Source organism: Buteo buteo, chromosome 10 (assembly GCF_964188355.1).
Source record: "Buteo buteo chromosome 10, bButBut1.hap1.1, whole genome shotgun sequence".
Classification (NCBI taxonomy): Eukaryota; Metazoa; Chordata; class Aves; order Accipitriformes; family Accipitridae; genus Buteo; species Buteo buteo.
The window spans coordinates 4,275,251-4,293,553 of NC_134180.1; the positions used below are offsets into that span (position 1 = coordinate 4,275,251).

The 18,303-nt window shown below is 46.5% G+C and overlaps 1 protein-coding gene across 5 annotated transcripts; it reads left to right on the plus strand.

Annotated features, from left to right (window-relative positions):
* Positions 1–335: 335 nt before the first annotated feature.
* On the plus strand, positions 336–18,128 carry ACSBG2 (acyl-CoA synthetase bubblegum family member 2). Of its 5 annotated transcripts, none has more exons than XM_075038128.1 (15): positions 336–404; positions 4,984–5,113; positions 7,518–7,597; positions 8,190–8,431; positions 9,447–9,535; positions 10,118–10,238; positions 10,686–10,766; positions 11,272–11,421; positions 11,622–11,798; positions 12,414–12,595; positions 12,861–13,094; positions 13,809–14,026; positions 14,976–15,115; positions 16,075–16,321; positions 16,720–18,128. In XM_075038128.1, the coding sequence occupies exons 2-15, from the start codon at positions 4,989–4,991 to the stop codon at positions 16,833–16,835; spliced, it is 2,202 nt and encodes a 733-aa protein (XP_074894229.1). In that variant the 5' UTR covers positions 336–404; positions 4,984–4,988; the 3' UTR covers positions 16,836–18,128. The 5 variants fall into 5 exon arrangements, with proteins under 5 accessions (XP_074894229.1, XP_074894230.1, XP_074894228.1 ...); XM_075038129.1 differs by lacking the exon at positions 336–404 and adding an exon at positions 1,235–1,255; XM_075038127.1 differs by lacking the exon at positions 336–404 and adding an exon at positions 3,767–3,804.
* Positions 18,129–18,303: the final 175 nt, after the last annotated feature.

The window sequence follows — 18,303 nt, forward strand, 5'->3', positions numbered from 1 at the left end:
CCGCTGCGCTGGCTCAGCCCGTCCTGCCTTCGAGCCTGAGGGAGCTGAGTTGCCGCCGGTGCTCGGCCCGGGGCCGGCAGGCGACGCTCAGCTGCGGCCCGGCCCGGCGACGGGGGGAACGACCGCGGGTGACCTCCGCCGCGGAGGCGGGAAGCGGGAGAAGGCGGGGAGGGGGGGGAGGGGGGAGGCGGGGCCTCGCCGCCTTCCGACAGGCGCCTCGCCCAATGGCGCGGCCGCGCGGGTCTTTCGAGCGGGGCGGGGGGCGGGGCGGAGGGAAGAGTCCCGCCTTTTCAGGGCGGTGGCACCGCCCCCGAGCGCTCTAAAGGGCCCCGCGTGGCGGCGCGCGGCAGCCGCCGACGCGCCGGGTGAGGGGGGGGGGGAGGCGTCTCGTCCGCGTTCCTGAGGTAACGGCGCGTGCGCGGAAAGGCGGGAGAGGGGGGTGGTGGGTGTCGTCCCACGCGGGTGGTCCCGCCTTCCGCTCGCGGTGGGCTGCGCGCGGCGAGGGGCGGTTTGGGGAACCCGCTAGCGCCCACGCGTGTCGCGACAGGCCCGTGTCCCGTTCCCTTCTTCCCCCTCCCGGCGCTGGGGGACGGGTCTCAGGTCAGCGGTCTCCGGTCTGGCCGGGCCCACGCGATGTCCCTGTGGACCTCTGGGTGTCCCGAGTGGGAGGCTGCGTGGCCGTGGGGCTGGGGTGGGTGTTGAACCCGCGCCTGAGCCCACCCGTCTCAGGGTGGGGGGGTGTGTCACTCTTTTACTGCAAAATTAATCTTTCTGGCAACTGCTGAGCTAACTTCTCTCAACGCCCCCTTCACGAGTGGGGCGGCCCAGCCGACAGACCAGAAATACTAACGAGTTTTTTGGTTAAATAAACCCACGGTCCGTTTGGGGCCGACCCCCCTGGTCAGGGGGGCAGCGCTGTGGGCCGAGGCGGAGGAGAAGGCCCGTCCCTTCCCCGTGGGCAGCGGTCACCAGTGCTGTCCCAGTGCAAACAGTGAATTAACGTGAGGTGACCCGAGTGTGCTGGGATGCTCCGGTCCCGACTGCGTCGCCAGCTCCGAGGCGGGCTGGACTTCAGGTGGGGATGAAATCTTGGGCGGTGTGGAAGCTGGCAGAAACACGGGTGATGTGTCTCTGAAAACGTATCCCTCTGCTTTCTTACTCTGCCTGAGGGGATTTCCCACCCGCGGGCAAATGAGCGCATATGGTGTAGTAAAGGGAAGAGCAGTTTAGGAAAGAGGAACTTAACAGTCTCCTGGTGAGTCACATTGCTGGGGATTTCACCTAAAATATCCCAGTGTCCTGGAGATGCCTTCTGCATCAAATTTAGAATAACAGCTTCGGTGGTGGCCGATGCCTCCAGCCCTCGGTGTCAGCCCACGCCGGTGCCCTTCTTGGGGTGGGCGAGCCCTGGGTCTGGCTGACAAAGTGATGTTCTGTGGGCAGCTCTGTTCAGCCCGAGCTCAGCTCTGAAGGGGCTGCAGTGAAGTCAAATGTCTGCCTGCAGTCGTGTCGTTCGTTCAAGATCTTTGGCGTGGTATTATCCTTATAGAGGTTGGGGTTATTTTATCTCGTGTTCTCTCCGCTCCTGCATCGGGAGGGCATCAAATAATTTCCCAGCACAGCTGTACGCCGACCTGTGGTACTGCCCAGGAGAAGACTTCTAGTGCTTAGGAAGTTTTTATCACTGCTCTTTTAAAAATGGAATTTATTTAAAAGAGGAAGAGGGGGTTGCTTGGTTTCTGTTTCCTCACTTAATAAATATATAAAGAAAAGAACAAAAAGGCCACGTTTCAGTTTTGGTGGAAATGTGGAAAGGCAGCGGGAGAATGTGGCAATCTCCTAAAGCTAATCTGCACTGCAAAAATTGGACCGGATCAGACATGATGTCTTTACCAGTAAAAAGAAAAGAAATCAGCCACAGGAAGCAAAGTGGGCTGTGCTGGAAAATGTCAAGATGGCTGATGAACATATGCAGTAATTTGAATTTGAAGTGATGTTTTTGAAACTCTAGGTGTGTTTTAAGTAAAGGCATGTTCAGAGCCTATTATAAATGAAACCTTCACTCCTGTCTCATTGACTGTCATAAGTTTGCACATAGTCAGAACTTTTGCTTTGTTTTGTCAGTGAAGCTCCGCAACAGTTTCAGTGGAATCATTCACCAACTTCCAGTTCTTCTAGGACACAACACTCCCTCAAAGCAGAAGAAGCTTTGTATTTAAATGGCTTAGGTTGTCACACAGGCTTAATTAAAAGGGAGGTTTCTTTCAGCAGGTTTTTGTTTGGGGGTGTGTTCTTCATGTTCCTGAACATCCGTGCATCACAGTGTGTTAACTCCTCTGGAAACAGCATGGGGCAGGAGAGGATCATTTGTGATCCCATTCACCCCCAGTGAGCTACCGTGAGGGTTGAGCATGGCTCTGGTAAGCATGTCCGTGTTTTCCAGTGGCTTGTGTAGCATAGCTGTGTTGGTAACAGCATCAGAGAAGGAAGGGGCTAGCTGCGGTACTTAGCAGAGTTAGTGAGAGTCTATATATTAGCAAATTTTTGTTTCTAACCTAAATTTGTTATATAAAAATGCATGACTGACTTGGGATTCCTGTGGTCTGTGTTCACAAGGAAATTTAAATTTGTACAACCAGGTTGCACTTCAGCTTTCTGTTTTGTGGTGCAGGTGTACGTGGGCGCCCCAGAAGTTCCGCTGCTGCTGGTGCAGCAAGGTGCTGCTGCCCTCTTGGTGTTGAGGGCTGTGTGGCATTAACACCTAGATTCTCCTTGAAGAACCCATCCTGCTGGATGTGGTGGTGACAGTGACGTCCTGCTGTCTCTCCCTGGACTTTCCAGTTGTGCAGCCTCGTGTCCTCGATCTTTGTGCCGTACCTGCTGTGCCCACACTTGGGAACCAAACACCCGTCAGCAGGAGACCCTGCTGTCGGGGTTGTGCCCCATACAGGGGGTCTTGGTGAAGAGCACATGCACAGCGCAGCGAGGGCAGATTGCAGTTATGGTCTCCAAAACGCTTTTTCCTCTTGGGTGACTGGGGATGATCCAGAAACCTGCAGCCTACCAGCCTGTCTGGGAGATGAGGCTTCTGCCTTTCTTTGCCCAACGTGTTTCCAACCAACCTCTGCCACCCAAGAGCTGGCTGGGCTGTGCTGCGAGATAGCCCGCGTGAGGACACCTCCCATCCTTTCCCTTGAAACTTTCTTGCTGTGTTAAAGAGCAGGTGGCAAGAGAAATTATAATTAGTGCAGAGAGAAAAGCTTCCTTCAGGGACATGGGGAGCCTTACACGCCTTGTTGTGGGGAGCTGGGAAGGAATGTGGGTGCAGTATTGCGAAAGGGGGTCAGACCTGATGACAGCTTCGTCCTCGCCTCGTGCCTGGGACTCTGCTTGAGCAAGAGAGGCGGTGGTGACACCTCCAGCAAGCACAGCTCAGGCTGGTAACTGGCATGCTCTTCTGCATGTGGGTTTGAGTTCCCCCAGGCTGGGGAGGGAACTAAAACCCAGGTTTCACAGGTCTGGGTGGCTGCTCCTAGCACTGGGCTGCTCTGTAGAGATAATGCCCCTTTTCTCACAGCTGTCCTATTAAAAAAAGAAAAAAAACAACCCAGAATAAACTGCTCTGGTGTTTTAGCCTAGAATGGGGTGTTGGGTGATGTCGGCCAGTTATCTCGGAGCTTCAGAGGTGGGATTTTTGGAGACATCCCTTTCTCAGCTGCTTGTGAATTCAACTATTTTTTGTGTTGTGAATTGTAGCCTGTAGCAGTGCGTGGCGTGAGCGGTGATGTGTCCTTGCGTAGATGAGTAAGTGTGTGGGGGGGGTGCTTTGGGATGTGGTTTTCTGGGCTGGAGGCAGGTCTGCCTGCTGTGAATTGTGGCTGGCCGTGGCTTTCCTCACGCGCCAAAGGCAGAAGGCTGCAGCATGGCTGTGTCGAATTCATTAGATAAAAGGGCTCTTTCCTGTTGCTCCTGTCTGTCATCATTGAGACAAACATGCTCTTCACATTGCCTGCTTTAAATTGCCTCTGTCTAATGCAGGTACAAAATAGCATGCTAAAATCCACTTTTTTTAAAAAGACCAAGGTTAATGAGATTCATCTCCAGTTGGTTAGAAATCCCTTGAAACAATTAAAGCTCAGGCTGTCAAGTCATAAGCATCAAAGGCTTTTGACAAATGTAAACCTTAAATAAAATCAACGTTGCTTTCAGTGTTAGAAAACATTTTGTTTGGGTGACGACATCCCCTAACGACAAAAGTACTGAGAGCAGCGTAGGAGCTGCTGAACATGCAACGGCTGCAACAGCACTGATTTTTATGAAAACCGGTTAAATCTCTGGGGTGTCCCAGAGCTGTGTCCCCCCGAGAGGGACCCCAAAGCCCCCCGTGTGCCCAAATCTGATGGGCAGGAATGGGGCCAGAGCTTCCTTAAGAGGCAGCAGTGTGGGGTGACGAGCCGCTTCCAATTGCGAGGCAGGCAGCACATGACATAAGATGCTCCAGATCTGCCTCCTGGGCGCTAGTTTAAAAATAAAGGATATTACACATCATCGTCAGCGCTGGTCCGGAGCGGCTGTGGGAGGAGAGGCTGCACAAAGGCGATGCGTTGTAAGGCTGGACCCGGAGTCCTGTGGTGGTGGGTTTGAGGGGGGGGTCTGAGAGCCGAATGGGAACGTTTGGGGCAAAGGGAGTGTAAAATTTAAATTGTTAGGCTCGAGGTGCTATTTCAAAGCTGTAATTGTCACGCTTGTATTCAGATGTGGGAATGGACGTAGTATCTACCACTGATCAGGTTTTTCGAATGAACTGAGCGTGATGTGGAGTGTGCCGTGTCTGCTGTTAGAATTTACCGTATTTCATGCAAATACAGCAGTCTCGAGTCGTGCCTGTTTTGGGATTGCCTTAGTCAGATAGCTACCTCAGTGGAAGCTGATTTTACTGTAGCGTTTGATTGTATTTTAATTTTTTTAAACCTGTTTTTACAGGGACAATGCTGTGTGAGTCAGATGCACGTATGGCACTTGCGGAACCAGTCCCCACGGCTTATTTTAATTCAGATCCTCAAGGGAACTGTGAGGTGTCACTGGATGATGTACTGCTCAGCTCTTCAGCTAGGTTTGTCTAATTTAAGATTTTATATTCTCTCTGGTGACTTGTATACATAGGATATAGTTTGTATTCTGTCATGTTTACTTTGATTAATCAAGATTTTTTGGGAACAGAATTAAATTTGCTGTACATAGCTATCACACAGAGTATGGAGCTTGAAGTAGTGTGCATTTAATATAAACTTAAAGCACAGGAATGGTAGAATATTCTGTGTAGTCAGAAAGATCATATCTTACAAAGGAACCTCGCATAATTGTTAATTCTATGTAATTGGGAGGGCACTGATCAAATACTTAGAATACCTAGCAAGTACTACATTATTTGTGAAGTGGTGTTGTAAACAGAGGCGTGCCTCTGTAGGGGGTAGCTTCTGTGCAGTACCTATGCTGATTTTCATCAAAGTAGTCTCTCTGTAAATCTAAGCAGACTCTTACTAAAGAGCAGATTAGTGTTTAAGGGTCTCTATCTCACCACAGTGTAATGGGATATAGCTAACAAAAACCTCTTTACTGAAATTTTTTCAGGCTGCATTTGAATTACATGTAGTAAGGGGGAGAAAAAGATGACTTGATTGACTGTAAGGGAAATAGCTGGGGCTTTTTTGCCCATATTACTGGGTCATTTGCATACTTTGATCATAAAAGCGGGTGGAGAAATGGTGCAGAACTATTGCAACTGAGGATTAATTTGTGCTGAAAAATGCTCTCAATAATGAGGAGGAAATGCGTAGTAGGGAACATCTCGTAATTGCTTTGGGGGAAATAAAGAAAAAAACCTGTTTACTTCCCTCTGGTTTCTGGCTTGCAGTTTAGTTAGGGGAAGCAGTTCTGCTTTTGGGCAGTACATGGGAGTAGCCATGTCAAATCTTCTCTATGCTTTAAACCTTATTGTATGCCCAAAGCAGTAGTAGTTGACTATCCCCTAGAAATTCAGAGAAAACATAAACCAGAGGGAAGCAATTTACCCCTTACACTGAAATTCACACAGTGCCTTGTGCTGAGTTATATTCTCTTTGGTCTAGTAGAAAGGGAAGAAAATGTGGGGCTTGGTGGGAACCCTGCCGGGATTAGGCTGAGGAGTTCGCATGGGACCAGAGGAGCCCCTGCCTGTGTGCAGGTGTGGTACGATCGTGACAGGCCGAGATGTCGGGACTTTGGGTTGGGGGTGTTGTGATGTCAGTGGTCTGCACCCCTTCTAGAAGACCCAGGAATCTGTGCTAGGGAGAAACCTTGCACCAAACATTGCGATGGGGAAGAGCGAACACCTAGCACTGGCAGGAAGAAACAAACACCGTCGTGATGCCTTGGAGCGAAGGGCCCCGGCAGGGCTGTTTGGCAAGGCAAGATGGAAATTTTGGTTCTCCGAAATATAATCTTGGGTCAACTAAAACTTGGACCTTAGTGCTACGCCGATGGTCCAAGTGGGGTATTGCCCAGGGTAGGGGAACAAGCATCATCTGCCTGTAGCTTGGAGGGTGGTATGTCCTTCTAGGGAGCAGAGCACAGGAACTCGGAATACCAGATCTCGCAGGGTCTGGCTTCTGACTCGTGGTCTGAAGTGGGACATGTGACTTGATTATTCCTTATCCTCATCACTTACAACTGTGAGGAAGTCCATCTTGGAAAGGGACGGAGGAAGAACACTGTTCTACAACTGTGGGCAGGTGGTGTTTCACCAGATAGTGCAAAGCTGAAAGTAAAAGGGGCAACTTTTCAGCTGGCACCACAGGACAAGTTGCTGGTGAGGAGCGTGGCTGAAGTAGATGGGGGATGTGCCTGTTTCCATTCCTTCACAAACATCTGGTGGGAGCCCGATGCACTAACTTTATTAGGAATACCTAAGAACAAGATTTCCTGCTAAATCAATTTCCTGCTCTTCAGCTGGCCTGGCCTTCTGCAGGAAATCTCTGTGGGTTTCCCCACAGGGTGACAGGCCAGGGGAATTGCTGTACTGCTTAGGAGAGAGGCTTCGTTAAACTCGCATATTGCAGACAGGAGATAAGCACCAGATCCATGTGCCCCTTCCTGCCCCCCTCCCCCTCACTGCTGTATATGCTTTGTTTCAGGCACCTAGAGCAGACCTCTGGTATTAAATTATCACTGTTTTCTGGATGACGCGTTTATGAATTCTTCTGCAGCTTATCTGAAATGATAGCTACAACTAGGACAACATACATGTGTTTAAAAGCAGCGCAGGCAAAGCTTGCACACTCTCTGAGAGGGACCTCTTTCGTTGCTGTAGCCATGCAGGCTAGTAAAATTAATAAAGTCGTCTGCAGAACATCAGGAACCACTAATCCTTGTTTGACACCCAAGGACTAATATAATTAAGTGATGGAGCAAGCATGCCTAAGGTGTTCTTCAGCCAGTGTGCTAAAGCTTATCCAGCGCTAATTGCTTTTGCCTTGCAGAGCTGTTGATGCCCACAGCATTGAGACAGTTGAAGATAATAAGGTGGAGGGATGTCAGGTAGACACGCTTGGTTTCAAAGGTAAGTAGAAGGAATTTTTAGTTACTGTGGTGTGCCTAAAATTATTGTTGAAATGACAGAGGGATTTATCAAACCATAACAACGGAAGAAGAAACTCAAATTGCAGGATGGTCTGTCCAGAAGCCTCTTGAACTTTGACTTTAAAGCACGCATGTGCTTTGAGGAGTAAGATAGGGAGTGTCACTGCCTAATGCTTGTCTACCAGGTAATAATGTACTACTTTCAGTCCTCCTTAAAAAAAAAAAAAGGAGAAAAAAAAAGAAAAAAAAAGTACAGTGTATATGATTGTTGCAGGAAGCAGCCACCTTACCAGTACAACAGCTTTAGGGCAGCCACGCAGGTTAGAGGGGGATGTAAGTGGGAAATGTTTAACGAAATTTTGAAAGTGCTTTAGAGGCTTTATCTGTTAGTCCTGGTCTAAAATACTGGGAGTCATATGACAAACTTGCCAAGAATAAAAGGTCAAAAAAGGGGCGTTGGAGAGGGTATATTAGCATTCGGTTTCATATGTTTGATACTTGTATTTGTATTTCTGCTACAGCAGCAAGCAATTTCTAAATGTAAGATGCTGAACACTTTTCTTTCAAACCAGCCCCTTCACCTCCTGCCTCCAGTGTGTGGACAACACGACGAGATGGAGAGGTCAGACTGAGGATGGATGAACAGGGCATAGGCAGTGAACCACCAAAGACCGTTCATGAGCTACTGCAGGAAGCTGTTAGTAAATATGGTGATTATTATGCCCTTGCATCCAAAAAGGGTGGCCAGTGGATAAAACTAACATTTAAGATGTACTATGATGAGTGCTGGAAAGCAGCAAAAAGCTTTCTGAAGGTAAGCTTTTGATTAATTCTGCTCCTCCTTCATATTCAATTTAACTGCTGAAACAGCTGTGGTCAACTATATCTTAAACCTGCAAATTCTCTGAGTCTTAAAGTGACAGGGAAATACCTGAACAAGCCATGAACAGCTTGGTAGTTACCACAGTGGTTTTGGTTGAATTTCTTGCAAGTTGCTTCCACATTCAACTAACAAAAAGTGCATAAGGAAACATTTAAAGAGAGATGTTTGAGGTATATGTCAAACCTGGACAACACCCCTCATGTGGTGTGTCAATTTTAATCTTTCTAAGAAAAAACTTGAAGGGATGCTTATGAATCAGACTTAAATGTCCAAACTGGCTGATCCTTTTGCCTGTACTGTTGGGAGTTAAGACAGAGAGAGAAACCAACATTACATGTACTTACCGTTATCATTATGAAGTCTTACTTCTTGAAGTTAAGGCCACTCTGGTTTTACTCCTATGGTGGGATCTTCCAGTCTACGTACTTCCACTCTGGGACAAAACCAGAGAATGGCTGAAGGAGATTTAAAGACTGGGACTTCAACAGCTGGAATTTCATAGCAAAGTGTCTCTGACTGTCATTGGAGCTTGTTGCTGGTGTCATTATTGATATCTGACATATCTAACCTGTACTAAATGACTAAATGTTTCAGTAGATGTTGTCTAACTTGACCTCTCACCTTCTCATTGCCAGCCCAAAGGGAACTGATGACTACCTGGATTGCAGTTTTATAGTACCGTTAGGATCAGTGAGCTAGTGATACTGAGTGCAGACCTAAGCAAATCCTTTTTTTTCCCCCGCCTACTGATAAAGTGGGACAGTGTCTGATCTGAAACTTAACTGGTTCCATATTAGGTCTTGGGAAGTTTTTCAATGTGAATTATCGTATATAATAGCATGAGTTTTTCCCTTGACATTGTGCTCACAGCAGAGATCTGTAAATTAACTCTAAGCATTCGTCAAAAGGAAAACAAGATTGCTGTAATCTCATCTCTTGTTTACAGCTGGGACTAGAGCGTTTCCATGGAGTGTGTATCTTGGGATTTAATTCTGCAGAGTGGTTTATTGCTGACATTGGAGCTATCCTTGCAGGGTAAGAATGAGTGTTGTCCCTTGACATGCATTTTGCTTTAGCATTCAGATAGTAATTTCAGTATTCATGTGAGAAGCAGTTTTTGATTAAAAACCCACAACAAACCAAACAAAAAAACCAGAACAAAAACAACTGCTTATGTTTGAGTTTAATGAAGATAGCTAGAACCTAAACTCTCTCTTTATTTCGTTATGAATTAATGAGACAAATTAATTTTTTTTTTAGCCAGGTGCTTCTCAGAATAAGATAAACAGTAGGTTAATCCAAAAGCATGCTTACTTACACTGTGATTAATAATATGATGGGAAATGCCAGAGAATCACAGCACTGCATTTTGATACCCTTCTTCCACCTGAGACATTTTGGTCCCTTACACCATTCTGACATTTCCCATGCCCCAGAAGAGAGCCTTTGCTCTTGGAATTAAGCCCTCTGCTTTTTGTTGTTGTTCTATGGGATAGTCTTCCTAAAGTTTTTCCTCTGTTAAAGTTTTAAATGGTCTGAATCTTGCCAGCAACTCTGCTTATCCTCTAATTCTGTGTTTTGCTTTTCTGTTTTGTTTTTTTTCCTTTTCTTTTGTAGTGGAGTGGCTGCTGGTATCTACACTACAAACTCTCCTGAGGCCTGTCGTTATGTAGCAGAGAACTGTAGTGCTAATGTTCTGGTTGTGGAAAACCATAAACAGCTGCAGAAAATCTTAGAAGTAAATACACTTTTTAAATGGCTGGGGGCTACAGCATCCTATTGACAGATGTGGGAGGGTAATACCTGAGGGAAATGGTGAACCTGAAAGCAGAGGTGAACCCATCGAGACTACTTGGTGTGCTCCCTGTTCAAGCCAGATGAGTGGTCACTAATGCTAAATCTCATGAGAGGTTAAATGGTGGTTCCACAGCTTAGCAAAGCTTTGAGCTTAAAATCTGAGAAGCCAAAATGAACAATGAGCATCCCCTAGGTTGTCTGGCAACATTGCAGTCCAAATGATTACTGTCTCCAGTGAGGCTTCCCCATTCTTTTTCAATAGCACAGATGAGATTCTCTTAGCTTTACTTAAAATGGCAACTAGCGGTAGCATGTTAAGTGGTGGGTTACTTAGGCTTAAAAGGGACAAGCAGGATTTATTCCTTCTTAATCTCCCTTCTTAACACAGATTCAGCATAAACTACCTCATCTGAAAGCTATTATCCAGTATGGGGAAGAGCTAAAAGAGAAGAGACCAAATCTGTACTCTGTAAGTATTGGGCATCTTAATGGCTTGTAAACACTGGCTGTGATTAGCTGACGGCTTGCAAGCAACCATCACCTTCCACGGGACTGTCATCTTGTGAGCTTGTGTGGGTTTTAGTGAGGGATTGCTTGCCTCGCTGAAGCAGTAGATGTCTACTGTTCAAACCTCGGTAATCCGTGTTGTAAGGGAGGGTTTTAGCATACTGACCTCTGCAAGGCAGCCTCAGGTCCCACAGTTATTCCAGCTCAGCACTCCTGGTGAATACCAGGGTTGCTACAGAGCTAGTAAGCTTCCACAGGGTGGATCAGTCTCCTTTTCTGCTTCTTGCCATGCCTCTTGTGGCAGTCAGAAAACATTTTGGGGCTAACTGCATATTTACAACCTCTTCCAGATTATGCCAGAGGTTTGGATGTAGGAGACAGCTTCCTTATCTTCATGTGTAGCAAAAGGTTTAATTTTGCATGTGAATGATAGCCTACAAAGTGATTGAGCTCTTTTATATTTACAGTGGAGTGAGTTCATGGACCTTGGCAAAGATGTTCCAGATACGCAGCTCCATGAAATCATTGAGTCACAGAAGCCTAACCAGTGCTGTACACTAATATATACCTCGGGGACAACTGGACAGCCAAAGGGAGTAATGCTCAGTCATGACAACGTAAGTATCTTTTTGTATAGCTGCCCATTCCAAGAACTGTGACCTTAGGTGGGTGCTGAGGGAGGGCACAGATCAGCTGAAAAACATGCCTGATATTAAGATCACAGGAAATTGTAGACTTTTTTTTGTGAGCTGCATGTTCTGTGTTGTGCCTCCTTGGAAGAGCTGTCACTAAATACTGATGCGGGTTCTTGTTACAGTTGACGTGGACGGCATTGGCGGCAGGGCGTTGCATAATGCTGACGGATGCTACAGAACAGCAGGAACTGCTGGTCAGCTATCTCCCGCTCAGTCATATTGCTGCACAGATGGCAGATATTTGGTTGGCAGTGACATTCGGTGTACAAGTTTTCTTTGCTCAACCAGATGCATTAAAGGTAAAAATGTAAGATGATAAAAAACCCTATACCCATCCACCTGCTTGTAGCTGGGCTGCATGCTTGAAACCAAATGTGGCTGACTTATTTCATCGTTCTGAAAGCTGTGCAACTCGGTTTGTTTGCATAGTGACCAACTGCTCCTGTTTAAGGGTCTGTTGGTTTGACAAGTATAGCCACTCTGACCTTTGCCTTTTGACTCTGTATCGCAAGCTAGGATAAGCTGACCAAGCACTTCACAAGTAGGAGCTTCTGGGTGTCTCACCTGACACCAGTTCTCCGCCCCGACAGCTTGGTTGAGCAATGGCTTTGCATTTGCTCTGTCCACATTGCAAAATGCCACCACCGTTAAATCTGTGTCCTGAGAAGAGAACGATTCTTCTCTTGGTGTGGTGTCAGTGTTGGCACTGAAAGCATCGACCCTTGCTGTCTTCTCGAAACCACTGTGGCATTTGAATGCTCCTGGGGTTCCTTTCTCTCAGTGGCAATGCAGTTGAAAATGAGCAATTCCTCGGAATTGATGGCTGAGTTGTAGGCCTCGGCTAGTGGTCAATGCTGACCTGAAGCCTATAGTGAAGCAATTTTGAAAGCTGTATTAAATTCTGCTTTGCTCAGGGCACCTTGGTAGACACCCTGCGGGAAGTGAGGCCAACTGCTTTTCTGGGAGTTCCTCGTGTCTGGGAAAAAATAGAAGAAAAAATGAAATCCGTAGGAGCAAAATCGTCAGCATTCAGAAAAAAAGTGGCATCGTGGGCCAAGGGAGTTGGGTTGCAGACAAACCTGAAGCGGATGAATGGGTAATTATGAACTATGCTTAAGGGATATTACAAATATTAGGAGAACTTTACTATTAGATCAGGAGTTATATCCCATCTAACATGCCAGACTTATGGACAGTAAAAGCCAAATATAGTGCTTGGACCAGAGGGGGAGCAGCAAGGGCTGGTGGGGAAAATAATTAATTTTTTTACTGAATAAACTAAAATAGGATGCAGATGAAAGGAAGAAGGGGGAGAAGTTCTACTTGGTGACTGAGATCTTGTAACAGTTTTTTTCCTACAGGTATTCGGAAGTCCCGGTGAACTTCCGCATAGCCAGGCACTTGGTGTACAAGAAAGTGCGAAAGGCCATCGGGCTGGACCGGTGCACGAAGTGCTACACGGGGGCTGCTCCTATTACCAGAGAGACGCTGGAATTTTTTTTAAGTCTGAACATTCCTGTGTTTGAGCTGTACGGCATGAGTGAGAGCTCTGGGCCTCACACAGCCTCTCTACCTCACGCATTCAAGCTTACCAGGTAAATATCTTTCTGTGAGTAGAGCACTGCTGGCTGGGAGGAAGAGTTGCTTTAAGGTATCTCTTGCATCTGGCATGTCCATCTTGCCTGATGCCGCTCATCCCCAGAGTTTTGCTGCCAGTAAAAAGTCGCTAGGGAGTCAGTTCCTTTGGTCACATCTTGCAGATAGTGACATCTGCCAAGGGCAACAGCCGTGTTACTTAAATTTAACTTGGCCTGGATTCTCTAGGAACTGAAGAGGAAGCAAAGAATTCATGGGAAGAAGGAAGAATTAGTAACTCTAGCCTACAGTTCACTTTATTGTCAAATTAATAAATGCAGTAAGGCTCTGCTGTTGCTTTGAATGGCTTGTTCAGTCCCTGTGGGTTCAGTCTGCAGAGTGAATACCACTGTCAGTAAAAGCTTGCTGCCAAGGACATAAATCTTCTAATTCAAAGCTCAGGTGTGTGGGAACAATGGGTGGAAAACACCAGGTGTATGAGCACTGATCTCTGCCATAACAACTTCTTCTGTAGTTCCCCTTACATAAGCAGATGCCTTTTAAGTTTATAAGTTCCTTGCTGAAGCAGTTGTAATAAAAAGCTGCCTGGCTTTGTTCAAGTGCTTTAGCTTGAGAGGGTACTGCTATAATCTCACTCTGCTGCTCAGCTACTGAATAAAAAAAAAAAAAAAAAAAGCAGCAAGCCATGGGTTTGTGTTTGTGTTCTCTTTAAGCTGTGGAAAGGAAGTTGCAGGCTGCCGGACACTGATTTATAAGCCAGATGGAGAAGGCAATGGGGAGATCTGCTTCTCAGGAAGGCACATCTTCATGGGCTATTTGAACATGGAAGAAAAAACCAAAGAGGCAATTGATGAAGAAGGCTGGCTGCATTCAGGTGACCTTGGCAAGCAGGATAAAGATGGATTCCTCTACATCACTGGCAGAATTAAAGGTAACGCATCCCCTGACTTTGTTGTCTTGAGGTTGCGCAGTACTGTGATACGATGCATTCAGACCCTGCTAATTATGTGGTTGTGGCTTGCACAGAAGAATAAATACTTTTCCCTCTAAATTTTTAATACGAAGATGGCTGCAGCGTGTCCTGCCACTGAGCCTGTGACATGGTGTGCAATGGGAGGAGAGGGATGACCTCTGAAACCACTGTGTGTTTGCAGAGTAGGGAAGAAATCCTCTGATTTCAGAAGCAGTGGTTAATGCTTTGTTAGCTTGTTTTACAGTGTTGAACCTGTCCAGGTCCAGCTGTTTGTACTGCCAGCTCCCTCCAGTTTCAGCTAGCTTTGCTAGTTGATCGCTAAGAGAAAACAACAGCTTAATGCAGTTGTGAAAATGGCTTGCAGCAAGGCAGTTCTTGGGACACCACTTTGACCAACCCCAAACAAATGCAATTTCACGCAAGATTTCAATCATCAAAAAGAGATAAATGGTCACGCAAAGGAGCTGCTTTAAGAAATCTATAAAAGACAGCCAAGAAAGGCAGGCTCTCCTCTGCTCTGCATCACACTGCGTAACTTCAAAAGCTCTGCTTTTCTTCAGCAAATCTTTTACTTCAGTTTCTGAACAATTTGGGTACCAACTTGCATTACCTTAGAGTGTAAGGTGACTGTGGCAGGGTACTAGGGCACTCGTACGCCACACCCCATGTTCCCAAACTGCAGACATCTCCAGAGCATTAAAGCAGCTTTTGCAATGCTGTTTGCACGCAGACCTCAGTCTGATCTCTCAGCCAGACTTGAGTCCTTCTGGTTTGCTGCCTTCTCTGGATGTTGGGACACAGACTCACTATTTGATCCGGTAGACACAAAGGAGCTAAAAAGTTGCTTCAGACTGTGAAGGAAGGGGGAAAAACTCTAAGCATTAATCAAGATTCGACTTTTTTCCAGAGCTCATCATCACTGCGGGAGGTGAGAACATTCCTCCCGTTCCAATCGAGGATGCTGTAAAAAATGCTATTCCCATCATCAGCAATGCAATGTTGGTTGGAGACAAAGCAAAATTCCTTGCTATGCTTCTAACACTAAAGGTAATGGAAAAGAGGATGGGAATCCAGCTTTGTTGCTGAATGCATTTGATTCCAGTGAGGAAGATGATTGTTACACATTTTTACACTGTCTCCTAGAGGCAGGAGGCATAGTGGAGTATGACTTGTAGCTGACTTGCAAACAGCAGTTGTAACTGTACAGAAAAATGAGTGTTGCCACTTGATTTTCTGTTGTTCAGGGCAACTGTTTCTCTCTGTACCCCATAGGGCAGAGACAAACAGAAGTAAAAGACCTAAAAGTGAGACTGAAAAAAGAAACCATTCTGCTTTTCTTACCCATTTTGAGTAGCTCCCAGAGCAGTCTGGACAGTAACAAGCTGTCAGTGTTTTCTTTTTAAGACACGGGCTTTAAACTCCACAGTGACGCATCTGTGGTGGCCTGCACTGACTTCTGTCTAGAGACCTTGCTGGCTGGTGAGTTTTCAGGACAGTGGTAATTTGCTCATTAGCGAGACTGACTGCCAGCCTCCTCGCCCTTGTGCGGGGGACGCAGAGCCAGGCCCTGGAGGTGGTGGTGCTGCGCTTGTCTTAGTCAAGTGCCACATGCGTTGACTTCCAACAGACTGTTAGGCTGCTGTGGGATGTAGGGAAGTAAACTGTGGCCTGGAAAAAAGGTCCAGAAAAAAGGGATCAACTTAGGATAGCACAGGAGGAATTTGGAAGATGAGCTCTGTAACCAGCTTGCTCCTTGGTATTGACATGGCTGCTGAGTAGGCAGAGATCTGATGGAATTTCATCTGCCTTTGGCCTCAATGGGTTTTCACTTGAAGCAGCAGTTTGTGTCAAGTGTATGAAAATTGCAGGGGCTGCTTAACGGGACAGTTGGCACTGGGGTGGGGAAGGAGATAAGGCAGGCAGCTTCCCATGGTGGTGAGCTCACTTGTATGAAGGGAATTAAGTGTTCAGCTATACAGCGTTACCTGTTCTGACTTGGCTTGCAGTGCAATGTAGATGTAGGAACTGGCGAGCCAGGAGATGATCTCACTCCAGAAGCTATTGAATACTGTCAAAAACTGGGCAGCAAGGCTACAAAAGTCTCCGAAATCATCAACAGCAAAGACAAGGCTATCTACGCGGCTATCCAGAAGGGAATTTTGGCAGTCAACGAGGGCGCTGTCTCAAATGCTCAGAAAGTCCAGAAGTGGGTCCTTCTGGAGAAGGACTTTTCTCTTGCTGGTGGAGAGCTTGGTGAGTGGTGGGTGGGGAATTTGGGGTTACCCTGTCACCCCTTCCTTGGATATTAAACAGACAACACAACCAGGACCCCGAATACACAGAGCTACCCATGGTCCTTCCTTGCTGTGGCTTTTCCATGTCAAGAGTTTTGGGGAGGGTGGGATGAGCTCCCACTTCTCTCTGGCAGAGCTGAGCTGAGCAGTGCTTACCCTTGGTTCTGTGTTGTCTGTTGCAGGATGGTTGTGCTGTTCCTATTCACAGGGGAAGGAAGGGAGATTTTACTAATTGCAAAGAGGAATTTAGAAGTCAACGTCTGTTCATGTCCTCCAGGCTTGCTTCACTCCAGTACTGGTTTGTGTCCCAAAATGGTTCCGTCACCATTAAAATATTGTGCTGTATTTTCTCCTCAGGCCCAACAATGAAGCTGAAGAGACCAGTGGTGGCACAGAAGTACAAAGACCAAATCGCTCAGTTTTACATGGATGCGGATACACCAACCACAACAGAGAACGCTCTTCAGCAGTAGTGTGGAGGCTTTGTGCTGTGCACTGCAGTCAAGCCTGGAGGACGATTCCCCTGCTGTCAGCCTGGGCTCCCCAGGAAGGATTCCCTGGGTTCTGTCGAAATAAATGAGGCTCGGTCATCACACCACCTTTCTGCATCACTTAACTGTACATTTTTTGGCCCGCGTACTGCAGTGTGTTAAGTGTGTTTGTGCCCAATGTTTTGCTGTGTCTGTGTTCTAATGCTGAGATATTCCCAAATATCTCTGCTTCCTATTTTTGTTTTTCCATTTTCATAAGGGCTATACAATATTTATCTTAAATTCATATTACATGTTATGTTTTAACCAAAGTTTTCTTTTCCTGAGCTGAATGTAAAACAATCAGGAACTGCACTTTTCCTGCTGAGGGAGAAAGGCAGATTTCTTGTTATAGCGGTGTACTTCACTCCCCCCCACGCATGTTTAACTGCATGCTGATGACATCTGAATTATTTTAAACCTCTTTACCCACAAACTGTCTTCTGTCAGAGATGACAAATGCTGTGTGACCACACACACTGGCTCAGTGTGTATGTGGAACCTCACATTTACTCAGTTTCTGTGCAATATTTTGAGTCTGTTTTATCTTTGAGTTATAATGAAGCCATAAATGTATTGTTGAAGTAGTATACATGGCCTGTGCTCTGGGAAGTGTTTTACACGAGGGACTACTTACAAGGCTGTGTACAAATGTGTGTGAAGTCTGTCTGTAGTCTTACAATCATAGAAATGCTGTCTAGAGTGTCCTGAAACAGGTGGAATGCTGGTGGGGTGGGGTTGGCTGAGGCCCCAACAGCAAATGAAGGATTGCTTTTAACTAGAAATCATTAGCTGAGTACAAGTAGAACAGCCAGCCCTAGTCTTCAGGTATGAGTAATGTTTCCCATGGCCAAAGGCAGAGCACCAAGTGCTGTCAGGTGCTATGAGGGGAAGCAGCCACACTATTAAATAACACAAATAGCTCAAGCAAGCTGCTGGCTGCAGCTCATAGCTATACCTACAGCCCTACTTGGTATTGAAACCTTGCTGTGGTGGGCAGTAACAGTACCTGGAATTGGGCACCTTAGGTGGGGTTTTAAACCTAGAACTTTGTATCTGATCAGTGAAATTCCCCTTGCACATGTGCCTACAGCACCTGTATGGAGTGGTGGGTAATGCATTATTGTAACCGCTGCTGATCTGCAAACTTCTGCGTTCTCAGCTGTATGAATCTGAAATGTCTCCAATGTTCAGAGGAATGCATAATAAATAAACTCTGCAGTTTGTGTCTCTTAATACTTCAGTAACTTCTGCAAAATAACACTTGACTCCGTGGTGAGGTCAGGGTCCAAAGTGACAGGGCAGTGAGCAGCAAAAAGGTTCATTTGCCTTATCACAGCCAGAGCCCATCCTTGATCATTATCAAGGGTGAAGATGCTCCTCACAGCAGCAGGAGGAGATCCACGTGTAC